This window comes from Ambystoma mexicanum, chromosome 7p (genome assembly GCF_040938575.1).
Source record: "Ambystoma mexicanum isolate Mex_15411 chromosome 7p, UKY_AmexF1_1, whole genome shotgun sequence".
NCBI classification, from domain to species: Eukaryota; Metazoa; Chordata; class Amphibia; order Caudata; family Ambystomatidae; genus Ambystoma; species Ambystoma mexicanum.
In genome coordinates, this window is record NC_090939.1 from 122,968,402 (window position 1) to 122,995,065 (window position 26,664).

The window sequence follows — 26,664 nt, forward strand, 5'->3', positions numbered from 1 at the left end:
GAGGAGAGAAAATGACCCATTTGCATTTGAGATGGTCTGTTTGAAAGGAAGGAGGTAAATTCCCTGGCCGGGAATCCAAGGGTATCATGGAGACGGTTTATGAGGATGAACTGCTTGACTGTGTCAAAGGCAGAAGAAGGATCGAGGAGTATCAGAAGCACGGGAGTGTTTGAGTCCAGATTAGAGAGTTACTGACTAATGGGATTGACTGCAGGAATGGTCTGATATGATTTGTTTGCCTGTGGTGAGCATCTGATGAAGCAATGTGGTATGCAAGTGCTGGATGTGGTGACAGTGGGACTAATGGCCTAAGTGAGTCTCTGATGGGGGTGTGTGCCTCAGGATGTCTTATAGTTGTGTTAATTGGGAATATTTAACACTGGGTACGTCTTCTGCACCTGTGTCCTCTGTTTCCCCTCCATTGCCTTCTTAACACTTTGCAACATGCGTGTGACTCCACCATCTAGTCTTCTCTGGTCTGGTGCAGGAGAATGGGTCTTAACTCTTCTGGTAAAATGGGTGTCTGATGCAAATGCCTGGAATAGTGAGAACTCCTGCTGATGTTTCTTTGTAAGAGGTTGAACTGTTAGCCTGCTGAGACATGGAAATTGGACAACAGAAATGGGCTGTAATGGGTGGGGCGAGGGATTGTGCCTCTTTTTTCTATGACTGACTTCTTTTCATTCTATGTTTTTGGAATTATTTCATTGAGAACGGTGGCTGCAGATGTCTACGCACACTACCAGATCAATCTGCAGGCAAGTTTTGCAGATCATTGAAATCATCTTCCAGGTAAGTCGGTGACTAGCTGGGTATACCTACGCTGTGGGCACCATGTGGTGATTTTTGAAGCAGCATGGTATACTTACTAGGAATCCGAGTTTATTACCAGAATTCTTCTTGCTTTATGAATATAAATACTTTTCTGAGGTTTGTCTACTCCATGTAAAATTATAATTTAGACGAGGGCTCTCCACTAGATTAGGCCTATGCAGTTTGCATCTATCCAACCCGCCCATCCCAGCACCTGATGGGGCAGTGAGTTCCCCCCGCCCCTCCTTGTGCTCCCCTGGGCAACTGGTAGACAGCAAAATCTCTGCATCCGTCTTTTTTTTGCAGGTGGATCCGGGCATCGTCTTCTCTACACACAACACAGTAGACCAGGGATTGCCACTAGATTAGGCCCATGCAGTTTGTGCCTATCCAACCTGCCCATTGGAGCGCCTGACGGGCAGTAAGTTCTCCCGCCTTGCGCTCCTCTGGGCAGCTGGTTGACGGCAAAATCTCTGCATCCGTCTTTTTTTTGCAGGTGGACTCGGGCATCGTCTTCTCTACACCCAACACAGTAGACCAGGGATTGCCACTAGATTAGGCCCATGCAGTTTGCATCTATCCAACCTGCCCATCGGAGCACCTGATGGGCAGTGAGTTCTCCCGCCTTGTGCTCCTCTGGGCAGCTGGTTGACGGCAAAATCTCTGCATCTGTCTTTTTTTTGCAGGTGGACTCGTGCATCGTCTTCTCTACACCCAACACAGTAGACAAGGGATTGCCACTAGATTAGGCCCATGCAGTTTGTGCCTATCCAACCTGCCCATTGGAGCGCCTGACGGGCAGTAAGTTCTCCCGCCTTGCGCTCCTCTGGGCAGCTGGTTGACGGCAAAATCTCTGCATCCGTCTTTTTTTTGCAGGTCGACTCGGGCATCGTCTTCTCTACACCCAACACAGTAGACCAACATCGTCTTCTCTACACCCAACACAGTAGACAAGGGCTCACCACTAGACTAGGCCTCAGCAGTATTTTAATTAATGCATTTCTAAATATGTCAGTAAACTACTGGTTGCTCGCAGTAATCTTAGTTTGATTTTCAGCATCTATGTTTCAATTTGTAATTTCTTAAAATAATTTGGTGTTGGGGTTTGAGGGAGGTGGGAGGGCATGGGTGAGGTGGGATGGCATGGGTGTGGGGAGTTGAGGGAGGTGGGAGGGAATGGGTGTGGGGGATTGATGGGTTTGTGAGGGCTAATTACTCAGTTTCTCACTTGTTTTCCCATACACAGTTACTTAAAGTGTGCATACTCCTCTAGAGACTAGCACAACATATGCAGTCTCCCACTGGCCTTCCAATGTGCTGTGGTTAAGGTTCGCAAAACGATTTTGCCCTACTTTCACCACCATTTGGACATCGCGATCGTCTATTGATAAGTTTGTGGGGGAGTATTTTAGTCTTATTGTGAGTGACATCCAATTCTTTGTGTGTTTTCTTTGCAGCATGGGAGTGAACACTGCACTTACCACCTTCACCCCCCTTTCTGCCTGAGCCGCCTGGTTGCCGTGTATGATATCTTATCACGGACACCGTGCTCTCAGGAGGAAAGTCACCCTGTTTTAGGAGACTTTACACTGTAGTAGTTTGAGCGGCCTGACATGTTGCATGCAACACTATTGATCTTGCTTCTCTATTGCTCTGTTTTTTTTTGTAGGTGAATTAATATATATATATATATATATTAATATATAAAAACTAGGAGGTGCGGGGCGCACTCTGGTTCCCAGCTTAGTATACCTTCCACAGTCCAGTTGATCTTCTGCTCCAAGCGCTTTCATGTCTCTTGTAATCTTCAGGAAGGCAGTCTGTTCAGGTGTTGCTAGTTTATACCAAATGTGGCCACATGGAATATGTTGAATAAAAGTGCATACCTTTTATTCTCGTTTACATTTTCTGTGTGCAAAATGTGCTTAATGATCTTCCCAACATGTTCGGTCTTAGGGCTGGTCAAAGACAGATGCCATAAGATTTTTTTTTATGTTGAAGTTAGAGAAGCAGAAATTACCATCATAGGAGGTTTTGCCCGCATCAGTGATCCCAGCTGTGTCTATGGTTGGCCAGGCTCTCTTAAAATTATTGTTTGTGGTGCTTATTACCGAAATGGAATGCATTTAAAAGCATGAAATGTGTTTATAATTAGGAGGTAACTAAGCCCACAGCAGGGGTCTGCAACATGTGGCTCTCGAGATCGTACTTATTTTACTACAACACCCATAATTCCTCAATATAATCAATATGTGTCATGGTGGAAGGATTTTGCAGCCCACACGATCTGCAGTTTGAAAGTTTGTACTCCCCTGGAACCCTTTCTTTTTCATGCCACACTTTGATTGCACTACAGCATTTTTCCAAGCAGGCTTTGCCCATAGTGAAGTGGGTGTTTTAAAAGAGGAGGAAGTGCATTAATTTCAGTTTTTACTGACATTCATGATTACTAACAACATCTACCATTTCTCCATTTAAAAAGCATGCAATATAAATGACCAATGTGATGTGGTTACTCTTATTCATGTGCACTGGGTGCTGCTTGCAAAAGGGGCTGAGCTTGCAGCCATGGAGAGCTGAAATAGATACATTTACCTGCTTTCTGTCAGCAGGCCTTCTGACAGGGCTCTCTGTGTGAGGCGAAGTAGACTTTTTTTTCTCCAATGTTTGTGACAGAAAATGTAGATCTATTTCTTGGTTTATAAGTGCTTTTTGGTGTTAAATTATAATTTTACCACACACTATACAGTAATAGATTGTAGGGACTGTTCAAGAAAAAGGCTCTCCAAAAACATTTTCTGACAAGACAGTCACACACAACCCATTCAGCTCTTTTTTCTCTCTTCTGTAAGAAAGTACTGATATTCTTCAATAAAATAACCAAATCCACCCACAGTCCCCACATTTGACCACATTATAAAACATGTCAAGTATTCTCAGAAAGGCTCCTCAAAGGGGTTCATGTGTATAACAAATGTTAGCTATCGGTCATGACCAGGCAGCAGGGGGTGCTACAGTGCCCAGACATGTCCATTGTGTGTGACCTTTGCTAATAAAGTTCAGCCTTGCGGCAGTGAAAGGGGAAATAAAAGGTACATTTAGCCTCTGACTGACTGGAATCTCTCTTTGAGGGCTTTGTGTGTGAAGGAGAGAGGTTGTGTTTTTACTGCTCGTGTGAAACCAATTCTTTGTCAAGGAGATTGATTTCAAAGGTGAATTTGGAAATTTGGGTGACTAGGTGATTGTGTTTTGGTAAATTCTACTTCGTGTAGCTTTACTGGGAAGGAAATATTTTTTTTTTTTACCCCTTCCTGAGTCTTTCTAGGACACAGGATACCATCCCTGTGTGCTTTTGTTTTGTTTTTTAGTGGCTGAAGTTTCTTTGTCTCCATCCTGTCATTAGACTTTTTTTTCTGAGAGGGTTAAAAGATTGTGAAAAGGATCAATTAATTTAGAAAACATTTTGACAGGATATTTTAGGGGAAAGAAATGGCAGCCAAAAGATTTAGAATTGACAATCAAGATGCTTTATTTGAGCTGATGGCAGAGGCACCAGACATTAGCTCAGAAGGGGAGAGTGATATTGAGTTTGAGCCTGAGGGGTTGGCAGAGACAAGCAGATGTTTGCGAAGCCTATTGGGATGAGGTTTTGCCTGGTGCAGATCCATACAGCAATGGAGTGGAGTTCAGCGTCAGGAACCCAGGGGGTCGCAGTCTTCCACTCAGAAATTCCCCTCCTATTGTGTATTTTAACTTGTTCCTCACAATGGACCTGCTAATCCACATAGTGAGGGAGACAAACAAATATGCAAGGGATCTACTAGCAGCAAAGGCAGAGTGGATCCAAATTCATCCTCATTCACGGCTGCGCCGGTGGATGAATGGAGGGCTGACTGTGGCACTTCTAAAAAAATGGATTGGCCTTTCTATAAATATGGGAATTATTCGCAAGAAAAATGTAAAAATGTACTGGGACCTTACACACCCTTCTCAGGCCACACCTTTCTTTGGCCAAGTCATGCCGTTGTGGCAATATCTCATTGTCACACGGATGATCCACTTAAACGACAACGCCACTGCAAAGGCACGGGGAGAGGAAGGGTTTGATCCCTGGCATAAGGTGCGTCCAGTTTTGGACTCCCTGAACCGTGCATTTAAAAAATACTATGTGCCACGGCAGGTGCTCTCCATTGATGAGTCCATGATTGGCATGAAGAATAGGGTCGCCTATATTCAGTACATGCCCAACAAAAGACATGCCAGGTTTGGGATTAAAAAATTTGAGGTCTGTGACAGCAGCAACAGCTATATTTTGCACGTTGACCTGTATGCAGGCAGGGATAAAACAACAGGGTGTGAAAAGGGATTTGTATATAACAAGGTCATGAGCCTCTTAAAGTCTTGTGACTTACTTAATAAGGGATATCACTTAATGACCGACAATTATTACACCAGTGTCGGCCTTGCTGAGGATCTCTTATTGACCACAACCCTTCTAACAGGCACAGTGAGGGTCAACTCTAAGCGTTTGCCACCCGAGATAACCAGGGCCAAGTTACAGCCGGGTGGATCAAAATATTTGAGAAAAGGTGGGTTGTTGGCATGTGCCTTTAGAGAAAAAAAAAGCCATCGCAAGCCTGTGCTGCTGCTGTCCACTGCCAGTCTGGCAAGTGATGTACTCGTGCATACTAGATGTGGCCAGTCAGCCATCAAGCCCCAAATCATTCTTGACTATAACAAAGGAATGGGTGGGGTTGATGTAAGCGACAGAAAAATATATGAGTTTGCTGCAGAGAGACCAACACATAGGTATTGGTCGAAGATATGGCGTAACCTCATAGACGTTTCCATAATGAACGCCTATGAGCTTTACAAAATTAATACTGAACACAGCAAACTCCTTAGCAGGCACAGCTTTGTAGTTGATATCATAGAGGCTCTCTGCTTGTCTCAGGAGGGAACGTCCTCTGAACACTCAGCAGCAACCCCACTGCTCGCCCCATCATCAAAGGAGCATGGTTTTGCCATTTTGCCGGCAAAGAAAGAAAGGGACTGTGCCATATGTTCTGACAGAAGTAAGCCTGGTGGACGAAAAAGGTCACGCCACTGGTGCCCAGGCTGCAATGTTGGCATCCATGAAAGATGCTACCCGCTTCTTGTCCATAACACCTCATGCAACATAGACCCTGATGATTCAAGTGTAGGGTGATACACATGAAAGACACTGCAAAATATTGTCTACACAAACACCTATATGTACTTTACCTCCCATTATAAAACTGATCAGGTTTTCCATGTGGGGGAGGGGATAGATTAAGCAGTTTGGGGGCTTCTTTTTTAAAAAATGTTTAAAAAAGTTTAACTCGGAAAACAAGTTTCATTGTACATATATTCTGGAAAAATATAATACATGTTATAAAATTAACACTAACAACCCTTCAAAAAGTGCCCAGTCCCCAGAAATAATATACACGTAAAAATAATTAACAAATGGGCATGTCGATGACACAAATTGGACTCTGACCCATCTCCATTCCATTCCCCTGCTGATCTGTCTGCTTCAGCACCGGGCACCTGGTTACCCTCTGATTTTCGGGCCCAGGTCCCTGCCCACCCAGCCACACACCCGCACTGCCTCCTGGCAACCCTGGCACTTGGGTCTGTATCTGTAACCCTACATTCCCCTTACCTGCACTTATCAGACACCCCTTGTCTGCGCTTTAACCTTGCACTTGCCACATTGCTGGCTGCACTACCAGTTGTTGTTGTTTTATCCCTTGCTCTGCACTTTCCACTCCTCCCCTCTCCCTTGCACCTTCCCCCTTCCCTTTCCCATGCACCTGCGCGTTCTCAATGTCACTGGGCCTAGTAAGATTGTTGTTTTGTCCTCCCTTGTTCCCCTCACTTGCCTCGTCGCGCTCTGAAACACTTGTGTATGAGCGCAATACAAATAAAATATCATATCATAGCCTGCTCTGTCCGGAGTAGGCGTACGTGGGAGTGCACCAGCAAAACAGAGTGACAAACAGGGGGCATCGCAGCTTACTTCTTGATGGAAGAGCCTACCCCCTGCACAGGGAACACGTTTTACCCAAAATGCAGGCCTAAAGTGACAGGCAAGCGTCTCAGCTGGTTGAAATGCATGACCCTTTTGATAGAAAGCCTTGTGCCCACAGACAGGCTTGGCAGGCTGCAAGTGTGACAACTGCGAGACTGACCCTAAGCCATGATGAGCACTGTGCAGTCCTCATCAGACCCAGTATGTGAGGATACTGTGTACATTCCAGTGCTGTGACAGCCAGGAGAGCATTGTTCAAGCCATGTAGAAGGCCAGTGTTACTTTCAGCACTAACACACTTCTCCCAGGCTGTAGCTAACATACATTGGAGACTGATCCCTCTCCATTCCACGGCCTGCCCTGTCCAGAGCAGCCATACATGGGAGTGCACAAGCAAAACCAAGTAACAAAAAAGGGGCATCCCAGTTTAGTTCTTGATGGCATAGCCTACCGCCTGCACGGGGAACACGTTTTACCCAAAATGCAGGCCTAAAGTGACAGGCGAGCGTCTCAGCTGGTTGAAATGAATGACCCTTTTGAGAGAGAGCTTTGTGCCCATGGGCAAGCTTGGCAGGCTGCAAGTGCGACAAAGGGGAGAATGACCCACTCCACGATGAACACTACAGATTCCTGTTTAGACACCATACAGGTGCAGGGTTTGGAATTGAGATTCAATGAGCAAGAGCTAAATCCAGCTCCTGAGTGTTGGGCATCCCACTGTGGGCAGGAGCTGCCACAGGGGAACCAGGAGCCACCAGAAATGCTCCTTTTTGTTCATTTTGTATGAGCCATTGTGCTTAAATGTTTATTAGATGTGCTCTAATTCTTCTGTATTAACATTCCCAAATACTCAAAGTTAATGTCACATTTCCGTGGTTGGAAGGCACCAGTTGGCCATATGAGCCAATGGTAGCTCCTGGTAGATGTTGGTTTTAAGCTAACCAGGCTCTACTATGCTAGAAGCAGGAGCTAACTAGCACCCAGCTCCCCTCAATTTCAAACCCTGATGTGTACCCTGGGTACACTCCACTCCATTATCTGCTAGGAGTGCATTTGAATGCCATGAATGAGGGCCACAGTTTTCTAAGTACTGGTACTCTTCACCCAGGCTGTAGATCACACAAAAGTCCTTGGTGGGTGTCACAGAAGAGGAGGCCGCTGCAGGATTGGCCAGTTCCTTACAGACTTTGAAAAGATCGGCCATGTTGTTTGATGCCGCAGAGATGCGTGCTTGAATAAAGACTCTTATCTTAGAGTGGATGCAGAGTCGATATTGCCTTTGAAGAAGGCGGCAGGCCGGTTTGTCAGAGGGGCGGTCCACCTGACGCATTCCTTTTCCACTCAGCTGTCCAACACATGTGTTTAAGGGCAGCCAGATCAGAGTCGTACCAAGAATTGCTCTTTTTGGAAGGCTTCAGTCCGACCCACATGACAGGGGCCAGAGTATCAAGGGTGTTAGAGATAGAGAGATTGAAGTTAGCGAGGGCACAGCAGGCAAGGGAGCCTGTGCAGAGGAGGAGCAAGACACAGCAAGCAAGGGAGTAATCTTAGTTTGATTTTCAGCCTGTATGTTTCAATTTTTAATTTTTTTAAAATAGTTTTGTGTTGGGGATTGATGGAGGTCGGAGGGCATGGGTGAGGGGGATTGAGGGAGGTGGGAATGGGTTTGGGGATTGATTGGTGTGTGCGCTAAGCGCCGAGATGCCTAAGGGCGATGCGCGCTATACAAATAAACAACCAAACCAAACTAATTACTCTGTTCCACTTGTTTTAACATACACAGCTACTTTAACTGTGCATACTCCCTTAGAGACTAGAACAACATATGCAGGCACCCACTAGCCTCCCAATGTGCTGTGGTTAAGGTCCACAAAAGGATTGTGTCCATTTTGCACACCCATTTGGAGAGCGTGTTAGAGGGTGTGTGTTGTTATTTCATATTAGCTAGGGTTATTGAGTATGGTATGTAAAACATGTTCGCTGTCAGCAAGCACTGTACAGAGCAATATGAATTTATGTGGAACACTTTGTTCAACATAGACATTTTTTTATATGTAGCGTAACATGATACCTCTTTTCAAGGCTGAATGTATTCCCTTGTCCAAGCTGACCCACATTTGCATTGGTAATGTGGATGGTCTGAAGAAGGACAGAGACTAATATCTTCCAGTATCAAGTATTTTATCAATTACAAGAAAAGGTGTAAACTCCTAACTCTCCCAAAACTATGGGTTTTCTATGCCTTACACAAAACTAACTAGGGTGGTCGTCAGTAATAGTCAGTCCAAATTGAAGATCTGTTCTCCATGCAAAACTAATCTATTCTGTCCCTACCACTATCACCGGGCCTGTATTCAGGAAGAAGAACTTTTCTCATGTTGTCAGGTTGGCTTCAGGCTTCTCTGCTTCTCTTTCTCTCGCTCAGTGTCCGCTCTTTGATGTGAGCGGGTCTGTGGTTTCTGCGTCATTGTTGGACTTAACAGTCCACTAACGTTCGTTCACGCCACCACCTAAGGTTCGGTATCTTCATTGGCGTTCCCTTCCTCCAGCTTCTCCTGCTTCCAGCTTCACTTGTGTCACATTCCCACGCCAGCTTTCTTCCAGGTTTGAACCCTGCATGTCCCAGTCTCTCTCATCTCTCACTGCACAGCTGACTCGAAACCCCCGTACTTATCTCTCCAATGGGACTCTTTCTGTTTTATGACATGTTGCTGGGACTTCCAGAGCGGAGCCTCATAGTCATTTGTATCTGTTTCCTGAGTTTTCTCAATTACTCGGGCACTCTTCTTCTCAGTATTACAAGAATACTTCTCCTTATGGTGAAACAATGGTTTTATACCACAGTAACAAACAGTAGCTCGGTCTTCTTGTCTTCTTTTTGATTATAGCTGTTAATGGTGGGTTATAGGAGGGAGTCTCACCCAGTGAGGTCCCGCTTGCCTCTACCCCTTGAGAAAAGCTATTGTAAGGGATGTTCCAAAGATCACATAATTTCAGGCAATGTCATAAACATGCATTCTAGTTCCAACCTCCAGTTTTTTCTAAGAGACCAAATTCCTTGTTTTTTCCTATATGTTTTTTTTATAAGACACTAATGCTAAATGGCTAGTCATGCTTTTTGCTGGCTCTCCCATTTTCAGGAAATGGCCATTGGCAAATTCAAGAGTTCAATGTTCAAAGAACAAATCATTCTCCAACCCATCTTACTTCCATGCTCCCCTGTCCCTCCGGTCATCGTTTCCTCCCCTCCACACCCTTTTAACCCACTCAGCTTATTCTTTTAGCTGCAGCACAACTGCTGCCGCCATTCCAGCCTCCATCATGGGCCGACGTGGAAATAGAAGAGGGACTCAGCATGGAGCCACACCTTCCATCTCCACGGCCCCCATCTTAAGTTAATATTTTGTTTGAATGGGAAACATACCATTTATTCCAACAAAATAAATTGTTATTAGAACCCAGGTTTCCGGATTGGAAACCTGAGACACTACTGGCAATAGCACCAGATCCGGCAGGCCAGATCATGGGGTAATGGCAGCTGGGCCCATTGCTGAGGTCCTCGCTGTGCTCGGGCCTATAATGTGGGCTCAGGGCCATCGCCCCGCAATGTGGCCTGCCGGATCAGGTGTTGTTTCCATATTACAGTCACATTTCTGTAATGTATGTCTGGTCCGTGGTTTTTGAACAAAACAGGAAATTATGTACCATGGCTTTGAGATGACATCACACCTGTGTGTACTGGTTCCACGGTTTCAAAACAATTGCCAAAAACCCATTAAGAATGATTGTTCTAAGATCAAAGCTCAACAATAATTGCCACTTCACTTAGATATCCAAATCCTGGGATAGTGCGTACCAACACATTAATCATGGCTTCACATTTTTATAAATCTGCTCAAGAGTTGTGAAAATATAATCAAAAGTCATATTTAGTATATTCTGAGATCAAATGTCAAATTAAATGGCCACTCTGACTAGCTACAACATTTATGAGATACCACATACCATAACCTTTACAGTGATACCCCACTCATCGAAATCAAACAAATGGTTGCTGAGAAATTACAAAAAAACATTTTGCAAATGCAAATTTCAAGGTCAAAGGTCACATTTCCTATGCCCATGCCCTACTTGATGCATAGAAGACAAAGTACATGACATGGCCATTCCAACAACACCTCGCTTGTATAAATGTTCTACATGGTAGCAGAACAAAAAAAAGTTTTAGTTGAATGATTTAAAGGTCAAAGGTGAAATCCCAAAGCATCTCAAACTATCTGTACCTTTTATACGAAAGAATGTACCACGGGATTGAGATGACACCACATTTGTCTATATCGAACCCAGTTCCAAAGCAATAGCAAAACACACATTGAGAATAATTATTCTAAGGGTCAAAGGTCAACGATAATTTCCACTTGACTTATATATCCAATAGATGTGATAGTACATACCAATACATTAGTGTTGGCTTCACCCTTTTCTAAAACTGTTCAAGAATTGTCATAATATAACAAATAAATCATATTTACAATCCTTTCTTCTGAGGTCAAAGGTCAAATAAAAAGGCCACTTTGAGTATCTACCCCATTGATGAGTAGCACATACCATGTCCATTACAGTGATACCCCACACAGCTAAATCAAATGAATGGTTGCTGAGAAATTACAAAAACACTTTGGAAGTGCTCATTCTAAGGTCAAAGGTCAAATGTCATACCCCTCTAGACCCTACTTGATGCCTCCAAGTCAAAGTACCCAACATGACTGTTCCAATACCACCTCTTTTATATAAATGTGCTAAATGGTAGTAGAGCAACAACAAAAAAACACTTTTGGGTGAGAGATTCTAAGGTCAAAGGTCAAATAACAAATCCTGAGGCCTAATCTGATCCATAAATTAAGAAGCACAATTCAGGACATTCGAAGAGACACCTCATTTGTCAAAATCAGTCCCACGGTTGTATAACAATTACTAAAAAAGCACTTTGCACTTGATTATTCAGAGGTCAAAGGTCAAATGTCATAACCTCTCAACATATTAGACAATGGATTATGGAGAACATGTCATTAACTTTCAAAAGACACCGCAATTAAGATAAACAGATCTAGGGTTACAAAGATATGATGACAAACACATTTAATGTAGTGCATTTTAAGGTCAAAGGTCAGATATAAAGACTCTGTGACCCATTGGCTCACATACAGAGATAACACGTTCGAAAATTGTCTGATGACTAAACATACAGACCAGAACAAACCATTTACTAGACTTTATTGAGTCCCAGTTCTGCAATAGAAATTCTTGCAGGAAAAACAACAAGGGAAATAAACAATGTCAGCCATTTTGAAGTGTATGTAAGACTACCCAGAATGTTTGAGAATATTTATTTTCCTTTGCATCATATTGCTACTAAGTAAAACCTGATTTCCCTAATGATGCTTCTAAATTATTGGTCTTTTCCTTTTACTTTTTTCATTATATTTGTGGTTTGGAAAAAAAGTTCACATTTGACACTCATGGGATGCACTTACGCTAAGCCCCAAAAAATAAATAAATAAAATAAAACATGAAACTTCAGTTTTTTGTCTGAGCTGCAAACATAATATACTTGAAATCTGCCCATCTACCTACTGAAAAAAATAGTTTTCTAAAAGTGCTTCCTTTGTCGTCAGTGATATAGCTTTTTTACAGTGGTATGTGTCCACCATATTGAATTATGTCATGTGACCTCAGGGTGTGACACAAACATGTGCTTTTTGGCTCATTTTATTGAGAAAAATATACTGAAACAAAAAATGTATGGTTATCCTATAGTATTATCGATTTCTAGTGAGCTACAGCAATTTGAGATACAACAGCTAAGAATCAGAGAAAATAGCATGGCACTGAGTGTTTTCCAATGGGCTCTAATAGGGTTAAGCATATTTTTCACTTCTTTGCACACCACCTTTAAAGTACTTTGCCTGTGTTAAAATCATCCCTTTTCCTCTAAGCTTGCTAGGGGGGAACTGAATTATATTTGATTGCATTCCTGAGAACTGTGTGCTTTTCTTCCATCTCTTTACATTGCATAAGGGGGGTGGGGGGAATTGCTACCAGGGGGAAAAGTGATTGCATTGTTTTGGTTGAAATCATATCAAGTTTATTTTCTGTACTGCATATTCATTCATCATTGCATTGTCCTTGAAGCCATAAAAGCACTCTCAGCTACTTTATCCTCTCTATATCACTTCTAAGCCATCGAAACGAGTGTACCACTGTAACATTATCCATTGTTGATCACTATCATCTTTACAAGTGTGCTATCAAACATTAATTTATTATAAAAGTGTGATATATATATATATATATATTGTTTAATTTTCAAATAAACCTTTTAATTTGCAAAACAAACGTACTTCTTGGCTCAGTGGGGTCAGCACGATTCTAAGAGAGGGGTGTTATACAAGGGTTGTCATCCAGAGTAAACAAACTGGACATAAAAATATATCAATAAGGGTTTCCCTCAGCATCCCAGACTAGGCATTGACTTAGCTGTAGTGTTGAATTGAAGTCGCTTACAAGGTCTCATATTAAGTCATTAACAGAGAGGATTTTTAGAAATGTCTTGGATTTCTGATGTTTGCAAATCATTCTAATGGAAATTGAGCGACAGCTTGGTCATCGGGAGTGATATAGCCACAGCTGGTATGATATGATATGATAGGTCACTTATACGTGCTTAATACTCAGAGGTTTCTAAGCCGGACCCGCGGATTGGAACTGTGTCGCTCCGTGTCGTTTTGCTTCCAAGGCGAGCACCTTGCCCCTGCGCTATCCTCCCAAGACCTCTCTTTCTGAGCACTTTGCATAGTGGAAAAGAACCTAAGTGATTCCCTAAGTGAATCTGTCTGCAATCTCTCATTTAGCAGCAGGCTGGCAGGATTATACAGTACGGTTAACCAGCATGTCACCCATTATGCATTTTGGTGTACAGCTCTCCTGCTCCCTCATCACAGCCTATGCTCACTGCGGCTGATGGGAGTGGGAGGCCAAGCTGTCTGGAATGTAATATGCTGACATCTACTGTTTTAGAATGTCTGGTAAACTGTGAGTAGACAATGCATTTGGGCCAAACACCAGTTTTCCTTGCCTGTTGGCCAGCTCTGCAGACAAGTGGAGAAAACACACATGCTTTGAAGGACAGACTAATGAAGGGGAATGAATATACTCAAATACCTTTCCACCTCCATTGTATCCCAACACTGGGCATGCCTGGATGCTCTTCTCTTGCAGCCATTGCCCTGACTTCAAGCTTGCACTAGTGCAGCTCAGAGGATGCACAGCCCAACTGAGTCCAAATGAGCCTTGGACATCTTTGTAGTGCAGGAGCCTGGAACCTGCTGATGGTTTGAACTGCAACTCCCATGATCCTTTGCCAATGAATATGCTGGCTAGGGTAGCTAAGATTTGAAGTCACAAAGGTCTGGAGAAACATACGCTGTAGACTTCTGGTGTGCTGGATACCTGGTACTTAGGACTGCCAAAGTGCAGTAATCATTAATTGATGACCCATGCATAAAGATGGTTCAGTGTTGTCATCCCTGAGCCCCCATCTCACGGTGGTGTGTAACCAGGATGGTGTGGAGGACGGTGTTTAAAGCAGCTGGCAGATCTAATGGTGCCAATGCACTGGCTGGCATTGCTCATGTCTACCTGCACTCTGAGAGCATGCAAGATGGAGAGGCTCAGCGCACAAGTCACTTGTCCGACTTGCAGTTAAGGCTGAGAAAATAAGAAGAATGTGGCAAAACCAATGTTAAGGGGGAGCTGAGCGTGGCTGAGACATCACAGTCAGGCCCACCCAATCTGGAAAGAAAATGTGCATGTTATAAAGTGCCTATTGCAAAGATGGCACCCAGTGACATGTCCACTGACGGTCAAATAAAACATGGGAATGATATTTGAGTGGATGGCTCCTAGGAAGCCGGCATTTTCTATAGCCTGTGATCTACTTGAGTGAGCTAGCCTGTGGGAGAGTCAATGATGCATGGCGGAGAGGCAATTTAGGAGCATCAGGATGGCACATGTTATGATATAATATGATATGATAAGTCATTTATAACGCGCCAGTACACAAGTGAGAGGGAGGAGACATTTTGTTAACCTGATAAGTCGCCATGTACGCAATATTTCTGAATTCTAATACTAGGTTTAGTACTTGACCAAACTAGAGTGAGTCAGGGAAACCCTTCATTTTTTCTCAAACTCCTTTTCCCATATCTAACAAAACTGTGGCATGACCGTGGCATGGCCAACAGGTCAGGATTAAGTGGCAAACTAGTGATTGGGCATTTAAATGTGACTGTTGAGCTGGTCATCATTTTTTTGTTTTAAGTTAAGGTGGCACATAACACCATTACTCACACCATTACTCACCCTGAAAGAATTAAATCCAATTATGGTTGCCACATAAGGCCGCGACTATGACCCCTTCAGATTTCCAATCAGCAGTGCCCTATTCTATTAAGACTCTCACTTTCTGAGTCAAGTTCTGAGTTGCTACCGTCCAAAAGAGAAGTGCAGGAACGAACATGGAAAAATAGTCAAGAATTCAGTGAGACAACAACCAATGGCCGGGTCTTCATTTAGTGGTTCTCTTCAATTGCAGCTGCCACTTGTAGCATCAGTTCCCTGATGCCCGGCTTTTATCGGCTTCTGAGATATGTTGATGTTATTGGTATTATATTTATGCATTTTTTATTTATTTAATCCACTTCCTTCGGTAAAGCTGTGAGATATATACCCCAGTATGTGTCATCTATGATGTCATCCTATGTGGCAAACTACAAAACATTTTGATGAGAAGGATTGGTTAGGGGAGCATAAGCACATATGGCAAACATAGGGGTAAACAAATCATGGGCTGCCTCTTATCTGTAGGTCATGCCTCGATCTACCTCTAAATATATATAATACTGATTATAGTAGAGAAAATGGCAGTGGAAGTCGTCGATGCAGCATTGTTTAGCTTGTTTCCCCGTAGACCCTCTGATTGGTTGGCATGCTCACCCAAACTTGGACTTTTGGCTCACAAGCAGCACATAAGCAAAACAGAACCCTGGTGCTCGACCACGTCAGATTACTTCCCACTTTCCCAATTGGTCCATCATCTCTCATCAGTCCAACCAAAAGCCAAATATTCCTGTCTGTAGTTGACCTTGTTGTTACTCTCTGTTCTGGAACATTCAAGGGAGTCTAAGCACATCACTATCTTCATCTGAAGCTTAATAAATAGCCCTTGTTTTCGACTTCTGCATCATGTGGGAAGAGACCAGAAATGTGTCGATTTTGACCTCTTTTGTTACTGCTATGTGATTCAATTATCCTGTTATTCTTGCTCCTTTTGGCCCCTAGAGACTTGCTCACTCCATCTTGTATTGACCTTCTTCAATGTGAATTGTCCAATACTTGGCTCTTGAAAATGATTTCTTCTTCTTTAATCTAAGAGAAATGTATATTACATACATGACTTATCCGTCTGCCTCCCTTTGTGCCTTGCAATTATTCCTTAAAATAGCATCCTTGATCCCAGGCCAACATGGACTCCTCTTTACTCTGCACATGGCACTGTTTCTCTAATGTTTCCTAACTCTACATCCCTGGTCTTTCTCTGAGGTAGCTGGATTGAGTCTTATCACGAGCCAACATCCATGTTCCTATCATGGCCTTCCTAGCCACGTTATATTTCCCTCCATAGCAAGCTTCTATATTTCTCATCTATCTTGCGTTACTGCGTATTTACAATTATTGGTCATCAAGTTACTTTATCTTCTTTGCATATATGATTACTTTATAATGTTGTACATGTTTCTCTTGTCAATGCAGTAATATTGACATTCTTAAGAATGTTCATATTGTTTCTGTATGTCCTCATATATCTTCTTCATGACATCACTCTCCCCTTGTCAGATTTCACTGAGCTCTACATGATGTCCAAAAGCGCATGTATGGAACAATATAACAATTACCCCTCTCTAAATCCGCTTAAGCTTCCATATATACCCTTCCCTGAACCCAGGGAAGAACCCAGATAGTAGTACTGCAGTGGTGTGTGTAGACATCCTTAAATACTTTCAGTACGATGGTCCATATGGTATGGTTGCCTGAGTTCATATCATCTCCCATTCACTCAATGTCGTAAAGGGACAACACACAGAGTCCAACACACAGCTCTTCTCCAGCTGCTCCAGTATGACAGGGGTGAGAAGGCGGGAGCTAGGGAAAATGTGCCCACCTGCTCCTCTGCAAGTTGCATTCTGGGAATGGTAGTATTGGTTACATTAAAACAAATACAATTGACTAAAGTAAACCTAAAGGGACAGTAAATCCGTGGGATGGAAAAGAGTGTCTGTGGTAACACAAATTCCTGTGGCACCGTAAATAGGGTGCCTAGTGACACAGGGGGAGTAGAATTCAACAAAACCTGAGAGGAAAGTAAGAAAAGGAGGGTAGATTTGCTCAATGATTGATCAGCGTTTGCACTTTCTTTGACACAGTGTCAATAAAAGTGTAGAAACATAACTCTTTCCAGATGTGTTGCAGTCCTTGAGAGAAGAGCTGTATCCCCTTTGCCTAGTAAACCTGCTCTTTTCAGAGTAGCAAACTCAGTACCTTTTCCAGGAATCTAAGGGTTAGTTGCAGGGCAACATGACCCTGTAGCTCTACTCCTGGGATTTTAGGAAAATAACTCATACATTTAGAGGGATGTAATGCTGCATTATTTATATGGAACATTCACCAAAGCGCTATACAGACAACAAGTGTACCTGCACTTATTACCCAACCAAAGGATGAAAGGCTGAGGGGTATTTGCCAAGATTGGAACCTACAACCGCAGATCACATTTAGATCGCAGAAGCAAGTGCCTTACCGGCTGAGCTAACTTTCCAGCGGCCTTGCTTTACTTCAGTTGATTGGAAATAAGTAGCAGATGACAAGTGTGTTTAAAAGTAAAGCTCAGAACTGGAAACACAACGCCTCTGGTGGACACATAGGGAATCACCCGGCAGGCACTAGTAAGTACACAGGACTGCCGGTACAGCCAAGTGGTCATGTTTGCTCGCGTGTACACAGAGCATTGCACTTCAGAACAGAAAAAAACCTGATCCTGCAGAGAGGGGTCCAGAGAAGGGTACATGATCAAGGCTCACGTTGTACCACCCCAATAGATGCACTATTTGCATCTCCCGCCAGTCTTTTCAGGCAAATACACGTTTGCAATGAGCTCTAAAAAGCTTCGCCTTTCATCAGCCAACGGCGCCTTAACAGCTCCCAGTGTTCACCACATCTCTACGTTTTTTGTTGTTGTTTTTTTGTTTCTTCTTTCTTTGCATCCGTTGGCCGGTCACCTAGCAACGGGTCTAACCTTGGTGAGGCTGATTAGAGAGTGTTTGAGCGGCTGCTGCCGGTGCCCCCCTGATCTCACCCTCCGGGTCCTTTTCTTTTATTCATCTGTTTTCTCTTTTTTTTTTTAAAGACCATGGAAGAAAGCTTTGGTGTGGTGGGTTATAACAGGGCTGTGTTATTTTGTAGCTGACATTTTTTTATCGATTCTGAAATCTTAAATATGTATTTTTTTTTAAAACATATATATGTTTGCTGTTATAGTTGCTCACTTCAGATCCACTGGTCAGTGGCAACTTTTGATTTCCACTAGGAAGCAGACATCTCTCTCCTCTCTAGCCAAGTGATTGAGGAGGTTCTCCTCTGACGAATTTGTAGTAAAGAACGCCCACTTGCCCCTCGTGTGCTGTGGTGACCGTGGATGGCCAGGGTCAGGGTGTCCACTTCACAACTCAGGGACCCAGTTCTTGGAATGAGCCCCTTATCTGCACCCCCATCAGTAAAGCGACCTTACCTTTACAAAGCATCCGAAGAAGCAAACCAAATCCTGCTCCCACCTCACCCTGAGACAGTTAGTTCCCAGACGTGATTTAGTGCATGTGTTACGCCATGTTCAAGCTGACAACTAAGTACATTTCACCCGAGCCCAGAGCTTTCTACAAAGCCCATTTAAGCCCTGTGCCGCCTATCCAGAGCAGTTTTATTTGATATGATAACGCACTTAATACCCAGATGTTTCTAAGCACGGACCTGGGGATCAAACAAGTGTTGCTCCATGTCGTCTGGCTTCCAAGGCGAGCACGTTGCCACTGAGCTATCATCCCGAGACATTTATTTACAGATGTGTTTACATTCATTGCATTCTGGGACCTGTAGTTTCAACTTTTCAGTATAAATGCAGAACGACATGTCCCAGAAAGCAAAGAAAAAACAAGGGGATGTGGGCTGCGCCTGCCTGGCATGGGTTATGCGAACTTTGTGAGTGGCCTTTATGGAGTAATGTCGTTTTACACAACATTACTTTGCAGATTGGGAATACATCGAAATGAACGTTAAAACTACAAAAACATGAATGCAATTTTTTTTTTTCCTGTGGGTAAACAGTCTGAACTGGACAAAAATGTCTCCAGTGGCAGCCTTTCCACAAGCCGACCAAGACAAGCAGCAGCACTCATAAAATAACAAGTAAATTAGCAATCAACGAAGTAAGGTGTATTGTGGACTCTCGACCGTGAGATTAAGGGCACAATTCATGGAATTTTCTGCACGGTTTAAAGTGACTTTGCACTGCTGACACAGCCAGTGCAAAGTCAGTACAAAGTCATTTTTGCAGTCGAACATGACTTTGCTCTGACTTTGTACTCCTAAAATGCACTTTGCACAGTTCCATGAATCAGGGTTTGTGTCTGCAGTGCAAAGTCACCTTTCAGCAGTGCAAAGTCACTTTGAACCAGGCAAACAATTCCATGAATCGGCCCAAAGTATTGAAAGTATTCTGTCTTGTTTTGTTGTCGTTTGATGGATTGACATGCCGTAGATCTAAACAGCGTACGCACCCGTCCCACGAGCGCAATGTGTTGTAGTCAGATTCTATTGTCTGCATCTAGAAACATGTTATCATCACCAGTAGTGACCGAGCCAAGGTGAGAACTAGTGTTATGGACAGAGTCGTTTGACCCCACGGCATCATGAGTGTGCTTAGGTAATTGTGACATATACTGGGCTAACTCGTTTCTCTAATACTCCGGTTTCTCTTCAAACCGGATACATCTTTCACCTTGAACTAATTTCTCCTAAGTTTTTTCATTTTCCTTTTCTTTTTCCAACACACATCATAATAATGGCAAACATGAATCAATATATGTTCAATTAACATGCTGCTGTGCGCTGTGTATATTGGCTTATAACAATTGTGGGCACTATTTGGTAACAATAGTGCCCACAACAACTTGAGGGGAACCATCTCCGGTTCCGGAAGCATCTCAAGACCTTCCTCTTTGCTTCTGCCTTTGCCCCTCTTCTCCCCTGCTGATCTGTTCTATCTCTCAGCATCATGCTTCTGGCCACTCTGTGTCCCTTGGGCCCAGGTACCTGCTCACCCTCCGATCCACCCCTTGCACTGGGATCTGTATCTGTACCCATACAGTCCCCCATTCTTCTCTTGCACTTATCAGATATACCCTATCTGACAAATCATGCACTTGCCTTTGCCTGCATTTATTATCTATTGATTGCATTTATTATCTATCGATTGCATTTATTATCTATTGATTGCATTTATGATCTATTGATTGCATTTATGATTTTTTTTATTTCACTTATTATTTATTCTGTTCTCCACTTTTTTGCCACACTTTCCTCTTCTCCCCCTTCTTCACACTTTCTCCCTTTCTTCCCTTTTCCATGCACTTGCACGTTCTTAAAGTCACTGGGCCTAGTAAGAATGTTTGGTTTTATAATCCCTTTTTCCCATCCCTTTGCTTGGTTGTGCTCTGAAAAACTTGTGTATGAGCGTGATATAAATAAAATTTCATATCATATCATAACATGATTCAACACTTTAATGTTTTCTTGTGTGTACAGTATTCCTGCCATCACCATACCAATCACCATTGTACAATTATTTCTGAATTGTCATCCTGTCCAATGACATATTATTGACCCGAATGGGGTCCCTGTTTTCTCTTTCATTGTATGTATAGCTATTGACCGGACACTAGACAATATGTCAGAAATGCATTGCCATTTTAGCACATTGGCATACACCATTGCAAGGTGAAGTTATTTTTCTTGGAAACATGCAAAAAGCCAGAAAAAAAAGCCTGAATGTGAGATTTGGCGAATTTCATCTGTTAAAAAATTCCAAATGGCTGAAAAGTTTGACCAAATCCCCCATTTGATGCTAAGGGCTGCAGCAGTTGTGGGGGTATCCCCTGAACCCTTGTTCACTATATTCCGATCGGGGCTTGTGGGGTGTCCCCTGCAGCCGATCCCAAAAAGTAAAAAGAAAAACAAAGGAAAGGACCCTGCGGTGCCGGTTCTCGATCACAGAAGTGAAAGAGAACAGGCGCTGCAGGGACACAGCGAGTCGGCGGCACACAGTGATGAGTGCTACCGCAAGGTAAGTGGGGTAGGGATGGGGGTGTGGGTGTGGGTGGGGAAGGGTGCGTGGGCCAAGTCGGAAATGTTCAGAGGAGAAAAGACTGAAGGTTATTTTTGGAAATCCCGCTGAAAATGTCCGTTACAGTCTTGTAGAGGAAGAGCCAAGTACCCCCAATCCAACTGCCCTGCCTACATAACCTGAAAAGTATGAACCAAAGAATGTCACATATACTGAACAATTAAACCAGCAAAGCAAAGATTGTGGAGTCTGTGCAGTACCCATAAAAATACCTATACTTAAGAGAATATGGGAGGTAAAGTACCCATTAAGGAATTCATACCTGCATACAAGACAATATGATGGCCATTTGAACAAGACTCCCGAAGAAACAGAGAAACTAAATGGCAAAGATGAATGCTGACATCATAAAAAGTTGAATCCACACCCATATAGAAAGATAACCAGACCAGAGAGGCAGATGATTTATAAAACACAAAGAAATACCAAGGATATGTGACATCTTGGGATCAAGATGAAGAGACTTAGGCAACAGACCTGATGAAGATAGTTAGTTTAAACGTGTACAGATGCAAGAAAACGCAAGCAGCAAAGCAATCATGAATCTAGCCACATGCTTTTGAATAGCTAGACTGTGGCAAGTGCCAACATATACATATATAGAAACATATGGACAAATAAAGGATGAATGTTTCCACTATGTATATAATCAGTACTGAACAAAGCAAGAAATCCTAATTTCAGTGTTGCAGTTAATAAAGGCAATTGAATAAAACAGAATAAAGGTTTAGCTAAGGAATTGACTGAGCAAAGAAAGCCATGGTCTTACCAAACTGGAATTGTCTGACATTAGATACAATTAACGTGAAAGAACAGAAACCCTTGTTCAGAAAGGTCAAGCAAAACAAAAGACATCAGAGGACTATTGGAGAATACAATCAAATACATGAAAAGGCTCAATTCATGGTGCCCAGTCATGTGATAGAAGGAAGTTGGACGAACAAGATGATCACACCTACGCACGAAGGCCGGCTGGTGCCCATACTCCTTACAAATTCTCAGATAACAGTACAAACTCAAGGCCAACTACAAATCACTAATTGACACTGGACCATTGAGGTAATGATGGATGATGGATGATATGCTAATTGGTGGGAAGCTGGTGCTTAAACAAGCTCACCTGCACCTGGTTGTTCAGTCTGCATGCAGCTAGACTTAGGTGGAAAAGTACTGACGGGGGTTGGGAGCTAACCAATTATAGGGGACCACGTAGTTGGGAGTCCAATAGCTTGTGTAGCCAATGGGACATCATACATTTAGTGACGTTCATAGTGGCCATTTTAAGAGGAGGGCTTAGTTGCCCCACCTGATGTTAATTATCCTACCACCTTCTTTCATTACTCCATACAGATATCGAGCTTATACTTATAACTTCACTTAGACCCAATCACACCCTCTGTTAGGTTTGTGTAGTTTGCCACGTAGGATGACGTTAGTAATGACGCAGGTCAAAATGTCAATGATTACCAATTTTGGGTACAAAAGCCCCATTTTTTTATGAAGTAAGTAGTCAGAGTATCGAGCGATTGCTGATATTTATTGTACTCCCTGTTTTAGATTCTTGACATCAAAACCGATGAACTTTGCCAAACTATTTGTGTCGTCTTGATTATTGATGTATGAATAAAATCTGAATCCCCATCCATCTCCAGGGTATCACTACTCATCTTAAAGGGCTGTCTGAGAGAACACCCAGCTCACTCTTCTAACCCCAATCAGCTTTTCTTGAAAATACTCAGTGATTTTGCCACAGATATTGTTCTGAGTTTTCTTATGTCATGACTGAACTTGACCAGAGTCATTGTCACATTTTGAAGGAATGTTACTCTAGCAATCACTCGAGACTAAGGCAGTGCAGCCCTCACCACTGGCTTTTCTAGCCAAGGTCCACAGTTTTGCCAGCCTTTTATCAAATTCCACCAGCACTTATCAATCAGAGAAAGCAGTCAAGCCTCCACTTCTACAGAGGATGGTATTAACGTTATGTAACCCAACAAGATAGTTCAGGGCCAACACGCTGTATTGTATACAAGACCATGTAGAGCAGCAAAGGCTTGATACCCGCTAACTCGTTTAGAGGCTGGAGTCTGGCATGAAGTGAGTTATATAAAAAACTATTTATTTTAATTTTTGTGTAATTTTTAATGTTCAGTGCTAGGGAATTCAAGCGACCAGGAAGACTCTTGGCAGAGATGAGATTGTCGAGTGACATAAATTCAGAAAGGAGTGTATTTCCGTCCATTGTCCCAAAGGTACTAAGCAAAGCGTGTAGCATTAAAGTTCAGCATCTACTCAACAAACAAATCCGTCGACCAATCAGAAAATCAAGGTGATTTATCAACGTGGCGACAATTTCCACCGTAACATTACCTGAAAGTCATTGCAGTTGAAACCATGTGACATGCATGCTTCTGCTAAATAGCAGAACAAATGCATACATGAAAAACTCGAATTCCACTCAGTCAATCAAAAGGGCCTGAACTGGTTAACTGCAGAGGACATGGGCGTCCACGTCCTCACTAAGCCCTATCTATTCCTGAGGAAGTGGCGTTGAGAAGTGCATTGAGGAAGTGTGAACACAGTCTCACAATTAGTTGGGTTGCAATTTCGGAAAGTGTTGCTCCAGGACTTCGAACTATGCTGCTGGTATCGATTAGTTTTGCCTGGGCAATCGGCACTCAATGCTGCTTCCTGTGAAGTGGGGAAGCACAAAAAATCACTTTAATGCAAGTGTCTGGAGGAAGCGTGAGCACAGTCTCACAGTTACTTGGATTTCAATGTTGGCGAGTGTTTCACGGCTCCTGGACTCGAAGCTCTGTTGCTGCAATTGATTGGATTTGCCTGGACTATTGGCACTCAACGTTGCTTCCTGTAAAGTGGGGAAGCATAAAAGAAATCACTTCAGCATGTCAGCATGCGCATCAAGAAGTGGGTTCAGGAAGTGTGAGCATAGTCTCACAGTCTACAGGAAAGCAAGGACGGTCTTTCCATTGCCAGCGGATAAGAAGTTAAGACTGAGACTGGTTCTGTAAGGACTCATTGAATTAACTATTGGTGTTCTTACCATGCAGGCAAAGTTGCTGGGAAATCCAAGTCCTATAATCTAAGGAAAAATATACCCTATGGTAAGAGTAGGAATTACACAAAATTAATGGTGAGACAACTGAAAGGCAAGGGATAAGTCTCCCCTCTTTTGATGAGTTGGAGACTAACTAGGTAACTTCTGGTAAAACCCACAGGGGGAAAATAACCTCACGTTCTAAACCCGGAGCAAGAAATACACTGACTGCACCTGCAAAGAAAGGCCAGGAGGCAGATAGGCCAATGAGGGAGGAAAATCCACAAGTGTCCAATTGCTGAAATTTGTCAGACATAGACAATAACTCGCTATTTGAACAATGCTACTCCCTCCATAGTAGCATCACACATTAACAGCAAATCCCATAATGGTGGTGACTCTCTGTGGCATCCCATAGGAAGTAGCACATGAAGCAGATGTATTTCCGACTCCTACTCAACACTTATCTATGGCGCCAGAGCTATAGGTTGAAACTGAAGATGGGGAACGTAGAGATCAATCAGTGAGGAAAAGCTGAGCTCTACCGTTATGGCAAAGCTCCCTGGTGCAGTGGTTAAGATTCTGCTCACATTATGTGGTAGAATCCACAAAGACTTGAAGCTTCAGAGTTATGCAGTCCTACGTTTGGAGGGATTTGTCATTCAAACGCTTGAGAGCCCAGCTGTTATTAATAGTAGTATCCCTGGAGAAGAGGGTGTGCCTCTGCCATTTATAGGTGACGCTGAGTTTGCCCCTATCGCCTTGGGCAGACCCTGTGCGAGTGATGAACTAGAAGAAACAAAAGACTCTACCGAAACATATCAGTTTTGTAAGCAGATATGTTTTCTAATGGGACAGAGAGAGTGGGAGGCCAAAGTCAATTGTATTAAGTCGGTTGTAACAACAGACCCGATTAATTAAACTATTATATCAGTATTGACCTAAGTGCTGGAAAATTGAGATATTGAGTCTGAGGGAAAGCTTCCTAAGATAGTTCTGATGGAAGTGATAACTCCAAGGATCCTCAGAGAAGACGGAAGGAAGCTGAAATCAGTAAGAAGGGGCTTGTTTTTGATCAACAGGTCTTACTCAATATGTCTAAATCCTCTGACCACGAGCAGAAAAGAATAAATCACTCTGACCTACTGCAATTGCTGCAACAGATACACTCGCTTGGCGTGTTGAACTCTCAAGACTTCGAGTTTGTTGATCCCTTGAGTTTGGTGGCAGAAGGATTTCTAATGCACATCTCTATATGTCAGACGCAGCATTACTTATTCGTTCCCATTGGAAACAGTTCTCAAATATGGGATATGATCTAGATGTTTTTTTATGGTTATTCTGATGGTGTTTGCAGTGACCAATGTGGTCAATGTGAGGTAGCTGTTATTATCTCAGGAGGATAGCTCAGGGGCAACACACTTGTCTTGGAAGCATGAGTTCGATCCCCGGGTCGGTGCTTAGAAACCTCTGGATATTAAGAGCGTTATAAATAACCAATTACAATAATAAGGCCAAATGGGGCAAAGAACACCATTAGTAGATTTAGCTGGTAAAGACAGGTAGCATGGTTGGGAGTGGTTAATGAGTTTTCTACCTGCAAATAGACATATGGCAGAGTGAATTTGTAATGTAATGATATGGAACACATGGGCTCTGAGTAAGGACGTTTTGCTTTTTGTGAGGTTACAGGACACTGACTTCACCAATCCATGTTGATGGCTTTCAGCTTTTTCAATCATTTGCACAAAAGGGTCCACGGGGTGGCCATACGGAGGTCTGTTAATAGTGGGTAAAGAATGATTTTACAGCCAGGGATGTGGGTCACCACAATGGCATGGGAAACGCCCCTATGGTTGAGGTTCATCTAGACCACAACCCAGTTAAACATATATTTATCATTGACATTCATGATCCCCCGGGTGCTACCCAAAAGGATACAATCTTTGAATATCTAACCTTGATGTTAACAGCCTGGTGCTCTGACACCTGAGAGGACATGATCCTAATGAGACATAATCTATGTCTATGAGCAGCGTGGAAGTGTGTCTGGAATAAGCGCCACTCCTCATAAAAGATCCAACCGACAAAGTGGGGCTTGGCTGCAGTATGTGAAGGACTGGGAGTTGGTCATGCGCAATGGGCGAACGTTGGAGGACTAGCTGG

The 26,664-nt window shown here is 43.0% G+C and overlaps 1 protein-coding gene across 1 annotated transcript; it reads left to right on the forward strand.

Annotated features, from left to right (window-relative positions):
• Positions 1–4,579: 4,579 nt before the first annotated feature.
• LOC138525916 (piggyBac transposable element-derived protein 4-like) lies at positions 4,580–6,022 on the forward strand. The gene has a single exon (XM_069636204.1). It carries the CDS (start codon positions 4,580–4,582, stop codon positions 6,020–6,022), a length of 1,443 nt encoding a protein of 480 aa, XP_069492305.1.
• Positions 6,023–26,664: the final 20,642 nt, after the last annotated feature.